This window comes from Natator depressus, chromosome 14 (genome assembly GCF_965152275.1).
Source record: "Natator depressus isolate rNatDep1 chromosome 14, rNatDep2.hap1, whole genome shotgun sequence".
Taxonomy (NCBI): domain Eukaryota; kingdom Metazoa; phylum Chordata; order Testudines; family Cheloniidae; genus Natator; species Natator depressus.
In genome coordinates, this window is record NC_134247.1 from 19,604,185 (window position 1) to 19,619,978 (window position 15,794).

At 38.8% G+C, this 15,794-nt stretch overlaps 1 protein-coding gene across 6 annotated transcripts in view; it reads left to right on the top strand.

Annotated features, from left to right (window-relative positions):
• LOC141998651 (tubulin-specific chaperone D-like) overlaps positions 1-15,794 on the top strand; it is a 263,541-nt gene that overhangs the window by 165,585 nt on the left and 82,162 nt on the right. For all 6 annotated transcript variants that reach the window (XM_074971510.1, XM_074971511.1, XM_074971515.1 and 3 more), the window contains 4 exons: positions 2,148-2,170; positions 10,192-10,223; positions 12,473-12,535; positions 13,741-13,817. In XM_074971510.1, the coding sequence (XP_074827611.1) occupies positions 2,148-2,170; positions 10,192-10,223; positions 12,473-12,535; positions 13,741-13,817 (195 nt within the window). The remainder of the gene's footprint in view (positions 1-2,147; positions 2,171-10,191; positions 10,224-12,472; positions 12,536-13,740; positions 13,818-15,794) is intronic.

A 15,794-nucleotide genomic window follows, 5' to 3' on the forward strand; every position in this document is an offset into this window, starting at 1 on the left:
ACTGACTTCACTACAGATTTGTTCTCTCCACTTTGACATCTGCTGTCTTCCTAGTTAAGCAACTCTACTTCTTTATCCTAATTGAATCCCTTGAAATCTCAGTGGCCATTTCACCACATTTGATTCCCTCCTTGCACCCTGGTGCCCTCCTGCCTCCACTTCTCTCTCTGCACAGATTCTCACTTCTTCAAGAAAAATATCTGCAAAATACCACATGAACTTCTCCCTTCCCTCTCACCTCTTGCCCTTCCTCTCCAACTCTTCTTCTTCTCTCTTGTTTCTCATTTGCTCTCCTCCTCAACCTCCTCCATTTACTCCAGTGATCCTATCCAATCTCCTCACCTCCCTTGCAAACCACTCTCATCCCCTTTCTTGCCCTTCTCTTTAATCTCTCACTCTCTAGTCATTCTTTCCCCTCACAACACAAGCATGCTTTAGTCTCTCCCATCTTATGGACAACCCACCTGTGACCCCATTTGACTCTGCAACTATTGCCCCATCTTCCTTCTTCCTTAAGTTCACTGAATGAGTTCTTTTCCTCCACTTCCTTCCTAGACCCTCTCCAAATCTGGTTTCTGTCCCTTGCATTTAATTAAAATGGCTATTACCAAAGTCTCTAATGACTTATTCTTCTTTAACCTGTCAGCTGCTTTGACATAATCAACCATGCTCTTCTTCTTGAAATCTTGTCCTTCCTTGCTTCTGGGACTCACTTTTTTCCTGGTTCTTCTCTTACCTCTCTAATTACTCCTCCAGCATCTTCTTCAGAGGATCCTCCTCATCTTCTCTCCAACTTTCTGTGAGAGTTCCACAGGGCACTGCCCTGTGGTCTACTTCTCTTGCTACACCTTGTCTTTGGGTTATCTCCTTTGCAAATACATTATACAAATACAGCTATCATCCACAGGACAACTCACAGTTCTACATCTATTCTGGACCTGTCTTTCTATTTCAGACTAAAATCTTGGCCTGACTTTTTGACATCTCATGGATGTCCAGCCACTAGCTCAAGCTAAGCGTGGCTAAAACAGATCTCCTAATCTTCCCTGCAAGCCCTCCCCCGCCCTCCTTTTTTGATCTTCATCATAGGCCTCTCTCTAGATCCTCACATCCAAGCTGTGTCTAAATCTTGTAGATTCTTTCTGCGTAACATCTCTAGGATATGGCCTTTCCTGTCCATCCGCACAGCTTTAATGTAATCCAGGCTCTCATCATTTTACAACATTCTCTTCCCTGGCCTTGACAAATGTAATTTGTCGCACTCATATCCATTCGAAATGCTCCTGCAAATATCACTTTCCTAGCTCATCGCTTTCACCCTCTCTTTTCATCACTCCTCTTGCTACCCTTTCTCCATTGCATCAAATGTAAGATGCTTGTTTTTACTTTAAGGACATTTCACAGCCTAATTACATGCTATTTATCATCTCTCATATGCTTTGAGGTGTCAACTCCTACCTCCGATCAGCTAATGCGACCAGCCTTCATTGACTGCATATTAAATTTTCAAACAAACACCTTTGTACTTCCTTGCATGCTGCCCCTCATGCATAGGAATTACTGCCCATAAACATCCATGAAGCCACCTCATTGTCCTCCTGATCCCTCCTTAAAACTCTCCTTTGCTGTGATGCCTACAAAAAACTTGGCAGTGGTTATGAGTGTGATGAGACCACAGCCTGTCATGCTGTTTAGTATTGTTTTCTTGTGCACGCCTGTCTGTTTCCACTTGTCCCTTGTAAGCTCTTTGGAGCAGGGTTTTTTTTTCTGTGTTCTTTCAAACTCTGCACTGTGAAGTCTTTATTTAAAAGGACCAAATTTTTGAAAGTAAATGTTTAAAAAAAGTGCACCTAGCTGCCAGTATAAATGCAGAAGCAAACAGATTGTGGAATGATGGTAATAATGAACTATATTTGTTTGCCTTGAGTATGAATTCTGACGGGATTTCTAAAGTTTATATTTTTTTGAAAATTAGTTCTGTGAAAGAAGAATATTGTTTTTTTTTTTTTTTTTCAAATGATGCCTTTGAATTCCCAAGTCCTAAAGAAACACTTTTGTTACATAATACGTATTACGCAAGAATCACATTAGGCTGGGGGGAAAAGGCTTAATTTATAAATCAAATGTTTTCATCTGTTTTATTACAGCTTTGCAGTCGTCAGTTGTACAGGTAAGAAATTTGAAACCGAAACCAAAACCATTGTTTTCCATTGTGGCAATTAATATTGTTTAGACCCAATAAATATTTGAAATTCAGGTTTTTAAAGTTGATTACATCTAATATACCTTAAAACCTCAATTCACTGGAGGGAAAACTCAAATTCTTTTTGACTCTGCCTGTACCTAGGACTTTGTTCTAAAACAGTGTTGTTGAACTGGAATTGGGATTGTTGATGCATGTTATGTGGTCAATCCTAATTAAAAGGTGGTGAGAACTGCATTTGATGCTATATTGTAGATAGGATTGGGACAGACAGAGCCAAAGAGAAAGGGGAAAACACTCCAAATAAAGCAGCATATTTGCTAGTCCACAACTTCAGTAATTTGTAGTTTTCTTCCTCATTACTATGCCTGAGCTCTGCATTCCTGAACTTAGTCGAGAGAAGTGATTTGTAATCTCTCCTTATCCTACAAAGTGCTAAAATGGCCAAAAGTTTGCCTTGTAGTCAAAGGTATATTTTTACTTTCTGCATCCTTTTGTAATTGATTGTCAGCAGTGCTACAAGCAGTTTAATTCTGTTTTTCAATTCTTGGGCCAGATGGAGGCTTTTTTGAATTTTCTTCCTTTTCATTCACTTCTTATTCAGTAAAGCCTCTAGTAAGTAAAGGGTAATTTGCGTGAGAATTTGGGTAAAAAGTGAGTTAACACTGAAATCAGACTTCAAGTTTTGGCCCTTTGATCTAAGGGAATCAAGATCCAAATAAACAACCTGTGTTTCGTAAAACTGCAGTGTATATTCTTGATATTTATCTAGTTGAGCTCTTTGGACATGGAGCATCTGACTTTGAGGTCTGGTCTACACTGTGCGGGGGGGGGGCAGGAATCAATCTCAGTTACGCAACTTCAGCTACATGAATAACGTAGCTGAAGTCTACGTACTTAGATGTCTGACGCTATCCCGTCGACTCCGCCTGCGCCTCTCGCCCTGGTGGAGTACCAGAGTCCACAGGAGAGCGCTCGGCGGTCGTGATAAATCAACACCCACTGGATCAGTAGCTGCCCGTCGATCCAGCGGGTAATGTAGACAAGCTCTGAGATGCTGTATTGTCTTTGTTGGTGCATTTGTAGCATAAAATTGAATATCTATGACAGTAACATTGCTTAAAATGTTTCCCATTCCATGAAAACGCATTAGGATTTGTCAAAGTTTCAAGATTCTAAAATTTGCTTTTTAGAGGTTGTATTTGTTGATTTGAGCTAGCTTCTACTAGTTCATGGCTTAATGTGCCTTAGTTTATAACACTGATGCTACGTGTTAGCAGTGACTTTGTGGGTGGCTGTTTTGGCTGTTATAAATTCTTTAATGCCAGGGTGGAGCTGGGGTATAATTTTGTTTTTGTCACAAAGTGCACATCTTGCACTTACTGGTGTTATAAGATGCCTGCTAGTGTTTTCATCACAGATAGGCTTCTAAAATTGATTCTCTGTCAAGTAGCATACTTGATTAACCATAATTTGCCCTAAGCAATAGTTGTATAAAAGACAAAAATGCATAATTTAAAGCACATTTTAAAAATATTATTGTTACGGGTAACAAAATTCTTTAAAATTGCCTAAGAAAAATAAACCTTTGGTTCAGGTTCCAGAAGCAAACCTGCAATTTGACTTAGGTATTACTAGGCAAGCACTTGGTGGAACAAGTTGAACTTGTTTGATGATGAGTAATTACTGCACATAATGCTTTCCATTTGAGAAATAACTCCCTGGAATCTTCAGGGTATAACAAGACCCAGTAAGAATATTGAAAATTAAATTGCTTCACCTGAGTGAATTTTATTTCCATCTTTCTGGTTCTTAAATTAAACTACCTCAAAAGATTTTTTTTTAATGTATTCATGAATGTCATAAATGTATATTTAATACTGGCCAAAAGTGAAACTATAATGAAGTGTTTAGTTTTTCTGATGCTGATGAATTTTAACATGTCGAATAAGCTAGTTTCACAATAAAACTGCAAAGGCCTGCCAGAAAATGAAGTTGAGGTAAAGTGTAAAGAGTTGCATGTTTAAAAAGTGGTAATTAACAAGTTTTAATAGCTGTAAAGTATATTATAAGAGGCTATGAGCTTGCTAGTCAGCTATATCTCACGGTCTTTTCATACACCTAATATCTCCTATCTAGGATTTAGTAAAAGTCCCAATGCTGTAAATGGGGCATTGGTTTACCTAGTATTACATGTAAATTAGCCTTTTATTAATTTATTTGAGCATAAGCTTTCGTGAGCTACAGCTCACTTCATCGGATGCATACTGTGGAAAGTATAGAAGATCTTTTTATACACACAAAGCATGAAAAAATTGGTGTTTACCACTACAAAAGGTTTTCTCTCCCCCCACCCCACTCTCCTGCTGGTAATAGCTTATCTAAAGTGATCACTCTCCTTACAATGTGTATGATAATCAAGTTGGGTCATTTCCAGCACAAATCCAGGTCCCGACCTCCCCCCCCCCCCCACAAACCCACTCTCCTGTTGGTAAGTCTCTAAGGTGCCACAAGTACTCCTTTTCTTTTTGCGAATACAGACTAACACAGCTGTTACTCTGAAACCTTTTATTAATGATTACCATTAGTAAGACTGACCTAATTATGAACTGTGGACTTAGGTTATGCCTGAAAAAATTATAGGGCAGATCATGGTTTTTTTAATATGCAAACAAGATTTTGCATTGTCTCAGAAATTGAGATATTATGTAATACATTTGCTGTAATCAGATCTTTGTTTTTATATGCTGTTAAGCCAGATCTCCCTGCCCTCAGTTTCATTAATCATTTTTTTCATACGTTAGTTCCTCCCTTACCTCCTACTTAAATGCTTTTGTAGGTTTACATGAAAAAGTTAAAGTAAGTCTACACAAATTCAGTGTTTGCCTACGTTCTCCTTTCCTTTAGACATGGTATTCATTGGTTCTGTCCAAAAGCTTTCTTAAGAATGCTGGTTGGCTGAAGAATTTTCATGTATGTTTTTAGTTAAGCATATGATACGGTGAGCTTGGTTTTGATTTCAATCTAATGTAAATCAGGAGTAATTCGAGGGAAAGCTAATGAAGTTTCATCAGTGTGAGCTGATCATCAGGTCCAGTATACCTTTTTTGTGTGTGTATGATATTTTGTAGTTTTGGAAAAATTGACATATCCATACCTACTTTAAGCATTACCTAGTGCAAACAAAAGCTTCCAACTTGACACATGTGGAGAGTTATGTCTTAAGATATCTCATGTGGGAAAAGAGGCCAATATCCCAGCCTAATTATATTTGAAGCATTTTAAATCCAATATGTATGGTGTTCACCATGAAACAAGTATGGGTGATATCTTTTCTTGTTAGCTGGGACTTTATCGTAATGCACTTGAGGCATTGTAGTAGCATTCATTATCAAAGAAGCTTTGAATAAAGTTACATTTTCAAAAGTGATCCTTTTCTTTAAATGGCGGCGTCTTACATATGATTGTTGAGACTCTTGAGGAGATATCAGGTTGAAGAGCGATTCTGAACATTAACTTGTATCTCATTTCTTGACTCCAGTTCTGAAGTTGATATAGGTCTTGCCATAAAGACTGGGGTAACATGGTCATTTAGAGATGAGTAGAGCATTGATACAAGCTGAAATGCTGTGCCTCTTCTAGATACTTGTCTCTGGCTTTTATACTACTAACTGTGGATTTATTAGGCCTTCAAGGTTTCAGTCAGTGCTGAATATGCCATGATGCATAGTGTTAATCATAGAATTATAGAAATGTAGGGCTGGAAGGGACCTTGAGAGGTTACCATGTCCAGCCCCCTGCACTTAGGCAGGACCAAGTAAACCTAGACCATCTCTGACAGGTGTTTGTCCAACCTGTTCTTAAAAACCTCCAATGGTGGGGATTCCACAAGCTCCCTTGGAAGGGAGAATTTAACTACCTTTAGAGTTAGAAAGATTTTCCTAATAGCTAACCTAAATTTCCCTTGCTGAAAATTAAGCCCATTACTATTTGTCCTACCTTCGGTGGACATATTTGAAGACTGTTACCAGGTTCTTCCTCAGTCTTCTTTTTTCAAGACTAGACATGCCCAGTTTTTTAATCTTTTCTCCTAGGTCAGGTTTTCTAAACCTTTCATAATTTTTGTTGTTCTCCTCTGGACTCTCTCCAGTTTGTCCACATCTTTCCTAAAGTGTGGCACCCAGAATTGTATAAGGTACTCCAATGGAGACTTCATCAGTGCCGAATAGAACAGAAAAATTACTTCCCAGGCCTTACATATGACATTCTTGTTAATGCAGTCCAGAATACTAGCTTTTTTGCAACTGCATCATATTGTTGACACACATTCAATATTTCATCCACAATAACCTCCAGATCCTTTTCAACAGTACTACCACCTAGCCAGTTATTCCCCATGTTGTATTTGTGCATTTGATTTTCCCTTCCTAAATTAAGTACTTTGCACTTATCGTTATTTAATTTCGTCTTGTTGATTTCAGACCAATTGTTTGATAGTCAAGGCCGTTTTGAATTCTAATCCTGTCCTCCAGAGTACTTGCAACTGCTCTCAGCTTGGTGTCCATATGTATATTTTACCAGCATATTCACCACTACATTTATTCAAGTAATTGGGACCCCACTAGATATGCTCTCCCAGTTTGACAGCAAACCACTGATAATTACTCTTCAAGTACAGTCTTTCAACCACTTGTGCACCCACCTTATAGTAATTTCATCTAACACACATTTCCTTAGTTTTCTTATGAGAATGTCACATGGGTTGTGTCAAAAGTCTTACAGAAATCAAGATATATCATGTCTACTGCTTCCCCGTTTCTGCTAGGCCAGTATCTCTGTCAAAGAAGGAAATTAGGTTCGTTTGGCATGATTTGTTCTTGAGAAATCCATGTTGGTTATTCCTTACAACCCTATTATCCTTTAGGGGCTTACAGATTCATTGTTGAATAATTTGTTCCAGTATCTTTCCGGGTATTGAAGTTAGGCCCACTGGTCTATAATTCTCTGGGTCCTCTTTGTTCCCTTTTTTAAAAGATAGGTACTATGTTTGACTTTTCTCCAGTCCTTTGGAGCCTTACCTGTCCTCCATAAGTTCTTGAAGATCATTGATAATGGTTCTGAGATTGCCTCAACTAGTTCCTTAAGTACCCTAGGATGAATTTCATCAGGCCTGTCTACTTGAATACATCTAACTTATCTATATATAATTTAACCTGTTCTTTCCCTATTTTGGCTTTCATTTCTTCCCCCTTGTTTATATTAATTGTGTTGAGTATCTGGACACCCTTAACCTTTTTAGTGAAGAGCAACTCCCAGATCCATGAGTCATTTGTTGCCACATACTGCATATTGTTTTGCTTTGATCTCATTGCTTTGAATTCAGAGACTGTCTGTCTGTGTGTTGTAGATGGCTATACACATAAGAAGGTATTTCACGTTTGTAATATGGTAATCGTGGAACTTTGAGTTTAGACTGTCGTGTTCTGTGTTGGGATTGTTCCTTATGTGTTAACTAATGTGTTCAGCTGCTGTTGCAGCATCCTTATGCAACAAAATGTGATGACTTGCCTAACTTTTAAGAACTGGCTGATCAAGCACAGCTGTTTTGCAATGAGTTGAAATATAAGTATGTATCATGGCCCTGATTACTGGTGTGACAAAATTTCAAAATAAAGTATTCCAAATCCCACCCTTTTTTCCCCTAACAAACCTCCTAGACATGGCTCAAGTGTTGCAAAAGCTTTGTGCTTGCAATGAAAAGTCTAGGATATTTCAACCTTTTTGAGAGGGTAAGACAGCCTGCAGGTATCAGCAAGTACCAGGCTAAGGATAATAGGCTTGCCTTATTGTTAACAGCCTCAAAGGTCTTTGAAATCTCAGTAGTTTCAGGGCAAGCATGTCTCTTGGCATGCATCCCAGTGAAAGACTCTGAGGCATATAAACTTAGTGGGAGACAAATTCCAGTCTTGTGAAAAGATTGCTCTTTCAATTCCCACAAATCCAAATAATTTTCAAATAATTTTACACCCAGCAACACTGGTTCTTCCAGGAATTCATGTTAACAACAGTATCTTGGGGAGGACATTCATAATACTGTGGCAACCTTATTGCCCCACGCGCGTGACCCACCTTGATTATCATGCGCATTATAAAGAGAGGTTTCAAAGAGGGATGGGCTATTACCAGCAGGAGAGTGAGTTTGTATGTGTGTCTGTGGGGGGGGCGGGGGGAAGGGTGAGAAAACCTGGATTTGTGCTGGAAATGGCCCTCCCTTGATGATCACTTTAGATAAGCTGTTACGAGCAGGACAGTGGGGTGGGAGGAAGTTTTGTTTCATGGTCTCTGTGTGTATATAATGTCTTCTGCAGTTTCCACAATATGCTATGCATCCGATGAAGTGAGCTGTAGCTCACGAAAGCTCATGCTCAAATAAACTGGTTAGTCTCTAAGGTGCCACAAGTACTCCTTTTCTTTTTTCTTAATATGGAATAATGTATGTCAGCAGAGGTTCTTAGCTTTTTGGATAACTTCCAGATTTAATGTATTCAGACACCTGAATAACACTTACTGCTTATGATGCCATAGAAGCTGTTCAGTTCTAAAATACTCTATGTAACATTATCCTTGTAATTTGAAAAGGAGATTCCTAACTTCTTCCAAAATTGACTTTAAAAACAATTCTCTGAAAGTAATTTGAATTTGCATGTAAATTAAAAACAAAGTACTGTTGCTTGGTTCTAATCGGGGTCTAAATAAAGTGGAAGTAAACATTCATGTTCAAATAAGATATTAGATCTGCGATCTGGGAGCTTTACCATTCCATCTCTGCTGCAAGGAATTTCCTACCCCAATGTGTGAATTTCACTGAATTACACTGAGCTCCTATTAAAAAGTCACTTTCTGTAGAACTGCGTTAGCATTTTAAGGCTCCAGAATTGTATGGAAAACAGTTGGTTAATGGAAACTGGTACTGCAGTAGTCAGTTTAAGGACTGAATTTGATCTATAAACCTTGAAGGAAGCACATTCAGGTAGGTCATGACATTTGGAGATAGTGTGTAGGTTTTTTTGGGGGGGAAATAGGAAGTGCCAACACTACAGTAACACTTAGAATAAAAGTGGACTGATATCTTGTGTCAGTTTAGTGAAATGCTGAATAAGAATTGATTGCCCTTCCTTAGGAGGCAGGGTTTAGGAACAGCAGATGAGGAACAGCATTTAGGAACAGCAGATGAGGAACAGCAGCCAAACACAGCAGATTTCCCTATAGAACGGTCTGCAAATCCATAACTTATGAGGAAAACCTGTAAGGTTGGCAGGTCTGCATTGCCTGGACCACCAGTGTAATTTTGCTGAGTGGTATATTGTAGGAGAGCTCTTCCAAAAATCCATGCTGTATAGAAGGCATGCATCTGTATTCTCAAGCTTTAAACTTTGTTTTTCTGTTACCAAATAATACTAAGCAAAGAGGATTTGAAGCTTTATGCTCTGATATAAAAGAATAAACTAGAGAATAAAGTTCTAATATCTTTTGAAAAGATTTTCAAACAATTGCTTCTCAAGTGGAAAGACTCTAGGATGGTGACAGATTTTGTGACTGAAAAATCCTGTGGTAAATTCCACAGGGCCATTCTAAAGTGAGGCTATCAGAAAAAAGCATGAACCTGAGTGCCTTTTATTTTTCAAATAGGATTAGAGAAATTAGGTCTTTGTTCTTTGGAAAAGAAAAGATGGAGTGTACAATAAGGTTTTGTATGGAGCATTTTGTAGTGAATTAAGGCAGTAGATGGTACAGTGCTGTTTGAGAGTTGGTCAAACGTAAGATTGGAGGGTTTACAAGCTTAATCTTGGGAAGACTTGAGTGTTACTTGTTGTATTTCTGTGGCTACTTTTCATTTGAAAACTTATTGTGCTTTAGTAAGCAGCTTACCTAATTGTATGCAGTAATCGATCATCTGAAAATATTGCATTTTTGTTTCTATTTTCCAGGGGTTTAGGTGGAGAACTAATGAGACCAGCTGGTAGGTGTCCCTCTGCATGTTAGCTGGCTGGTGCTATTTTTGTTGAATTAAAATAGCAAATATATGTTAGTTAATTTACTCTATTTACGTCAACTTTTGCATCTCTTGGCATTTCACTGTTTTCTTGCAATATCAACACTGTATATATAAGATCTCTCTTTCTTTCTCTGTCTCTCTTGCTTGCACATCCCACCCACCCACCTACACAACCTACATTAAAAGAACAGTAAAGTTGCAAAGTCAAGTATTCAGAAGTTAGGAAATGCCAGTATTCAGGTTGTCGATGCAATCTTAAATTTGGCCCCGGTATCATATGCATTATGACAATGTCTAATTACATGATCACATACTATTTTTTTGCACAGGAACCCTTCTTCCTCATTCAGTGCACAGGATAGAACCACTCTGGAGATGAATCAGGGTAGTGTAGTGAAGGAGACATCATTGGTATTGGGGTGGCGTCTGGCACCAGAGCTGGATCTGAGGCATTATCCTATGGCACTGCTATTCAAAGAGCTCCCAAACCACCTGGAACTGAGCTTATGCACTATGGCCAGATGCTTCATCCAGACTTGCAGTCACTGCATCTGAAGATGTGGCTGTTGGGTGTTTAGTACCATGGACCAGGACTGCTCCCTACAGATCCAGGAAATCTTGATACAGAGCTGGAAAACTTATTCTTTTAAATGAAAGAGGTTCTTGATATGGGAAGTCCAACATGGTCTGGACTCTCTGTAGTCTGTTCTTTGACTACTGATTGCACTTATAGCAGGCTGGCCTTTTGTTCAACATGGATTAAAATCCATGTCACAGCAATTTCAGCTTAGCATGCACCTGTGCAATTATGTTTGGTCTTCTCTCACCCACTGTTACCAAATTTTTAGCCACCAGTCTGAGAACCCACCCCTGTCTGGGACCTCAATAGTCCTCTAGAATTTAATGGAGCCTCAATTTGAACTTCTGTCAGAATGCCCCTTGCATCACCTCACTCTGAAAGATGATCTTCCTTGTGGCTATTACTTCAGTCAGAAGAGTGAGTGAGTGCCTTCAGGCACTTATGGCTGAACCTTGCTATATGACATTACATAGGGACAAGGTGTTGCTGAGACCTCACCTGAAGCTCATTCCTAAGGCCTGGGCTACACTGGGGGGGATTTGAACTAGACAAGAGGTGATAAATTGATCCCCGATAGATCGATCACTACCCGGATCGGCGGGTAGTGAAGATGTACCCTAAGGTTATCTCAGAAGTTTACCTAAACTAGTTAATCAACCTACCTGTCTTCTTCTTGAACCTATGTTTGGCAATGCGGGGAAAAGAAATTACACACATTAGATTACACTGACAGGATAAAACCATTCAGATTGTTTCCCTATCTACTTTTAGCCCTAGTCAGGTGTTCTAGAGATCTAGCCATCTCATCACAAAAGCTATGGAAATGGATAACACAGTACGTCTTGCCATGATATTAGCTGGCATGTGCTATCAGAAATCTACAAGATGGCTATGTAGAGTAATTCCCCTGGCCTTTGTCAAACATTGCTCCTTGGTTTTAGTGGCTAGGTTGGATGCCAGTTTTGGGAGAGCAGTACTACAATCACTATTTGACTGGTACAAGTGAAACTCCTCATTCATTCCCACTGTCCCATAGGGATACTACTTGCCAGTCACCTACAATGAAGTCCACACTGACACATACTCAAAGAAGAAAGAATGGTTACTTACCCTACAATAACTGTACTTCTCTGAGATATTGTAGCCAGCATAGATCCCATTACCCATCCTCCAGTCCCCACATTTTGGAGTCTTCAACCAAGGTGGGCTTTGAGTTGTGAGTTGGGAGGTTCCTGGCCACTCCACCCTTTATATCCTTGCATGGGAACATGACGAGGCACAGGGTGCATTTACAGCCTCAACAGACACAGCTATTAAAAATAAAATCTGATTTCACATGACTTACAGTGGGACTACCACATCTGGAAAGACCCCAGTTACTGTAGTGTAAGTTCTTTTTTGATGTTGGAACCACAAGCATAATTCCATTTCAGTTTCCTTGTTGCATGTTTATTTTTGAGCTATAATGTTAGAATATTTCTATTTGCAACATTTTCTGCTCTTCTGTTTTAAGTACACTTTTATAACTGTATATATTACATCAGTACTGGTATGACTGCATTTTGTCAACATTATTGCAAGTTACTATTTTCAGAAATGACATAATTGCCTTTTTTTCTCTCCCCCTCCCCAGTCTGCACTTTAATTGAAAAGTTGTCACTTTCAAAAATGCCATTTAGAGAGGATCCCATAATCGGTATGTAATACTACTTTCAATGGTCTTATATTATGGCATCATTCTAATTATATTCTCTAAGTTACATAGTACTAGTCAGTGATGTTATTCAAGGAAACTAAGTTTTGATAACCTACCCTAACTCACTAACATCTTGTTAACAAATCTCAAAAAGGTACACAAATCTGTGGTTGAAGATATTGCATATAGCAGTGTATGAAGAAAATTTTTGTTTGTGTCACCTCCAAGCAAGCCTCTTTCTCTTAAAGTTGTCAAAAAGTCTCTGAAAATCATATTTAGCAGTGGGAAGATAAGACTCTCCTTTTGAGCATTTCTGCTTGATTAAGGGTTGGTTAGTAACATTTATTATTTTTTCAACAAATAGAGGGTTCCTGTTGGAATGCCCTTTTTTGTACTCCCCACCTATGAAATCCTGCATCATGGTGACTATTTTTGACTGAGGGCTAGTCTACACTAGAAGTGCTTCATTGGCACAGCTGCTTTGATGTAGCATGTCTGATGAAGACACTCTATGCAAATGGGAGAGCGCGCTCTTGTCAGCATAATAAATCTACCTCTGCGAGAGGTGGTAGCTATTTTGGTGGGAGAAGCTCTCCTATCGACATAGTACTGTCCAGACCAGTGCTTAGGTGGTATAACTTATGCTGCTTGGGGGAAGGGGGGGCACTTATTCATACCCCTGAATGACCTAAGTTATACAAAAGTAAATTGTAGTGTAGACCTGGCCTGGACCTTTAGCAGCATCTGTCCTGAATAAGTTGTTACAAATTGTTTCTTCCTATCTGTTCATCACATTACAGGCTCAGGAGAAGAGCACTGAGCCCTATGGCTTGTGTATTTCATAGATGACACTTCATAGACTATCAGGGTTGGAAGGGACCTCAGGAGGTCATCTAGTCCAACCCCCTGCTCAAAGCAGGACCAATCCCCAATTTTTGCCCCAGATTCCAAATGGCCTGTTCAAGGACTAAACTCACAAACCCTGGGATTAGCAGGCCAATGCTCAAACCACTGAGCTATCCCTCCCCCCTTCAGTGAATGGAAACAAGATAACTACACTCATTGTAATTCACACCTTCAGTTATTTTAGAAAGAGCAAGAAAAAATAAGTAGTTTTAATTAATTGCTGATCACTGTAAATAGATGTCAATATACCTAAGACTATGTCATTAAAATGATACTGAATATCTTTTCTGCCACTCCAGATGGCTGGCAATGGTTGATAAATGACAGTTTAAGAAGTCTGCCTCTTGTTTCAAGCACTGCAAGACAGCAAATAAAGGTACAGTAATTCTATCCTCTTTGGCTTTATTAAACAAATACCATGAAGGCAAACATTCCTGATGATATATTTTCCTTGTTGCTCTCAGCAGCATTATAGCCTTTGTTATACTAGAAGTTCTCGCTTCCTGGTGTGGGATAAGAAAACTAATGGTTTTAAAAAAACAGAAATTAACAGCGGAGCTGAAAGGACTAGTAAGACGAATGGTTTTGTCCTTTTTAGAATTCTGTCTCCTGCTGTTGTGGAATGGTGTAACCTGAGTGTGGAGTTTATCAGAAATGCTTTCTCAAGTTTAAAACCAAGCGGTATCATCTTTGCTTTCGAAAAATTACCCCCTTCATGATGATTTATTCTGTGGTTCTCCAGTCTCCTTTTCTCTTAATACCCTGTGTTTTGTATTTGTTTGCATGCTCACTTAAACAGACAACTCTTTTGTAGGCTCTTGAGTGGTCTGTGTGTTTTGCCTTGTGAAAGTTTCATTTTCTTTTCCCGAGGGATGCGAGAGATTCCTGAATGTTCATCTCTTAAGTTGGCTAAAGGAGTTCCTTGCTTGTAACAATCCAGTCTCCAAAATTCCAAAAATCATCTTTTGAGTGTTACTTTCCACCTTCGACAGTTGATATTGTAAAGGCAGTTACTGACAGTAATGTTTCAAGCTGACGTCTTCTACCTGTCTGCCATTTGATGATAACTTCAAAGGCAATCTTGCTTTGCTGATTTTATTTTGTTTAAGGGGCTTCACTTTGGCTTTCCTGTTTTATTTTGTAGGTCTCAATTTTCATGATGGTAGTGACAGTATAATGCAATGTTGTTATGCATACAGATATAAATAGTATGTGTTGAACTTTCTGCCCTGCTTTCCCAATGATTGGAGAAAGGATGACATTTCACTAGACTTGTCTTTCCCTCTTAGTACCAGGAGACTCTGGTTTGAGATTGCTTTATCTGTGCTATGTATAGAATAAAGTATGCTGACTGGGGAATTATGGGGATGGAAGGAGGGTACTCAGAGAATTCCTGTAAATGCTGCCACAATTATCCTCTCCTGATGACTTTTGCAAATCAGATTTAATGTGACTGTCCAATTTACCAGACTACAGACTCAGAGGTGTAAAAATCCAGCTGTAGTCCTTCTACCTCTAACATCATTCTGACAATGTTACTGATGTGTGAAGCAGAATAGTATCCAGCTTGCTGGAACATAGTTTTGTTGACTCCATAGTGCTAACCTGAATTAAAAAAAAGTTTTTGTTGGTAAAGCAAGCAAATATAACTCAAAATACATAAGTATTTTGAGTAGAAGGTAGCATTTTCACACGACTACTTTTCTCACAATAGACAAGCTTAAGAAAATTCCCTTCTATAGCCCCTTTTAATTACAAAAATGCATGAGTACTGGTGGCCCAGTTTTTTAAATACATACAAAGTCAGGAGAGGAGGAGAAGGCAAGAAGGTATCCAAATCATTGGAGAAGAATCTAAAATCAGAAATTTTGGAGTTCTTGATTTACCCATGAAAACTGTAGAGATGTAGCCAAGAAGTTTGACAGGTGATTTATTGTAGGAAATTGACACTGAGCTCATAGACAATTGATCATAGACTTAAGTCAAGAGAATTTGGACCAAAACTCTTGATTTTCAAGCTAACCTTAGTTGGATGTTGCCTACTGGGTGAGAATCCTTCCCCTGATTTAAAAGAAAAATGTTTCAAGGACAGAGAGTTAATCTTTTTTCCTGGCATGGGAACATCTACTTTACTTACATAAAGCAGTTTCATGCAAATAAACAGTGAATAGTGAAGGTTTTTACATCCAGGTATTTTATGTGAAGCTAAGATATGGCTCCACGTTAGTGAGAAGATAATATTTCATGTTTCCAGGTACCTGCCTAATACAGAGTTTTAGAGTAATCAGCAATATTAAAATAAATAAGATTCTTTCTTCAAAATCTCTGGCTCAGCATGGAGATAAAATCTGAT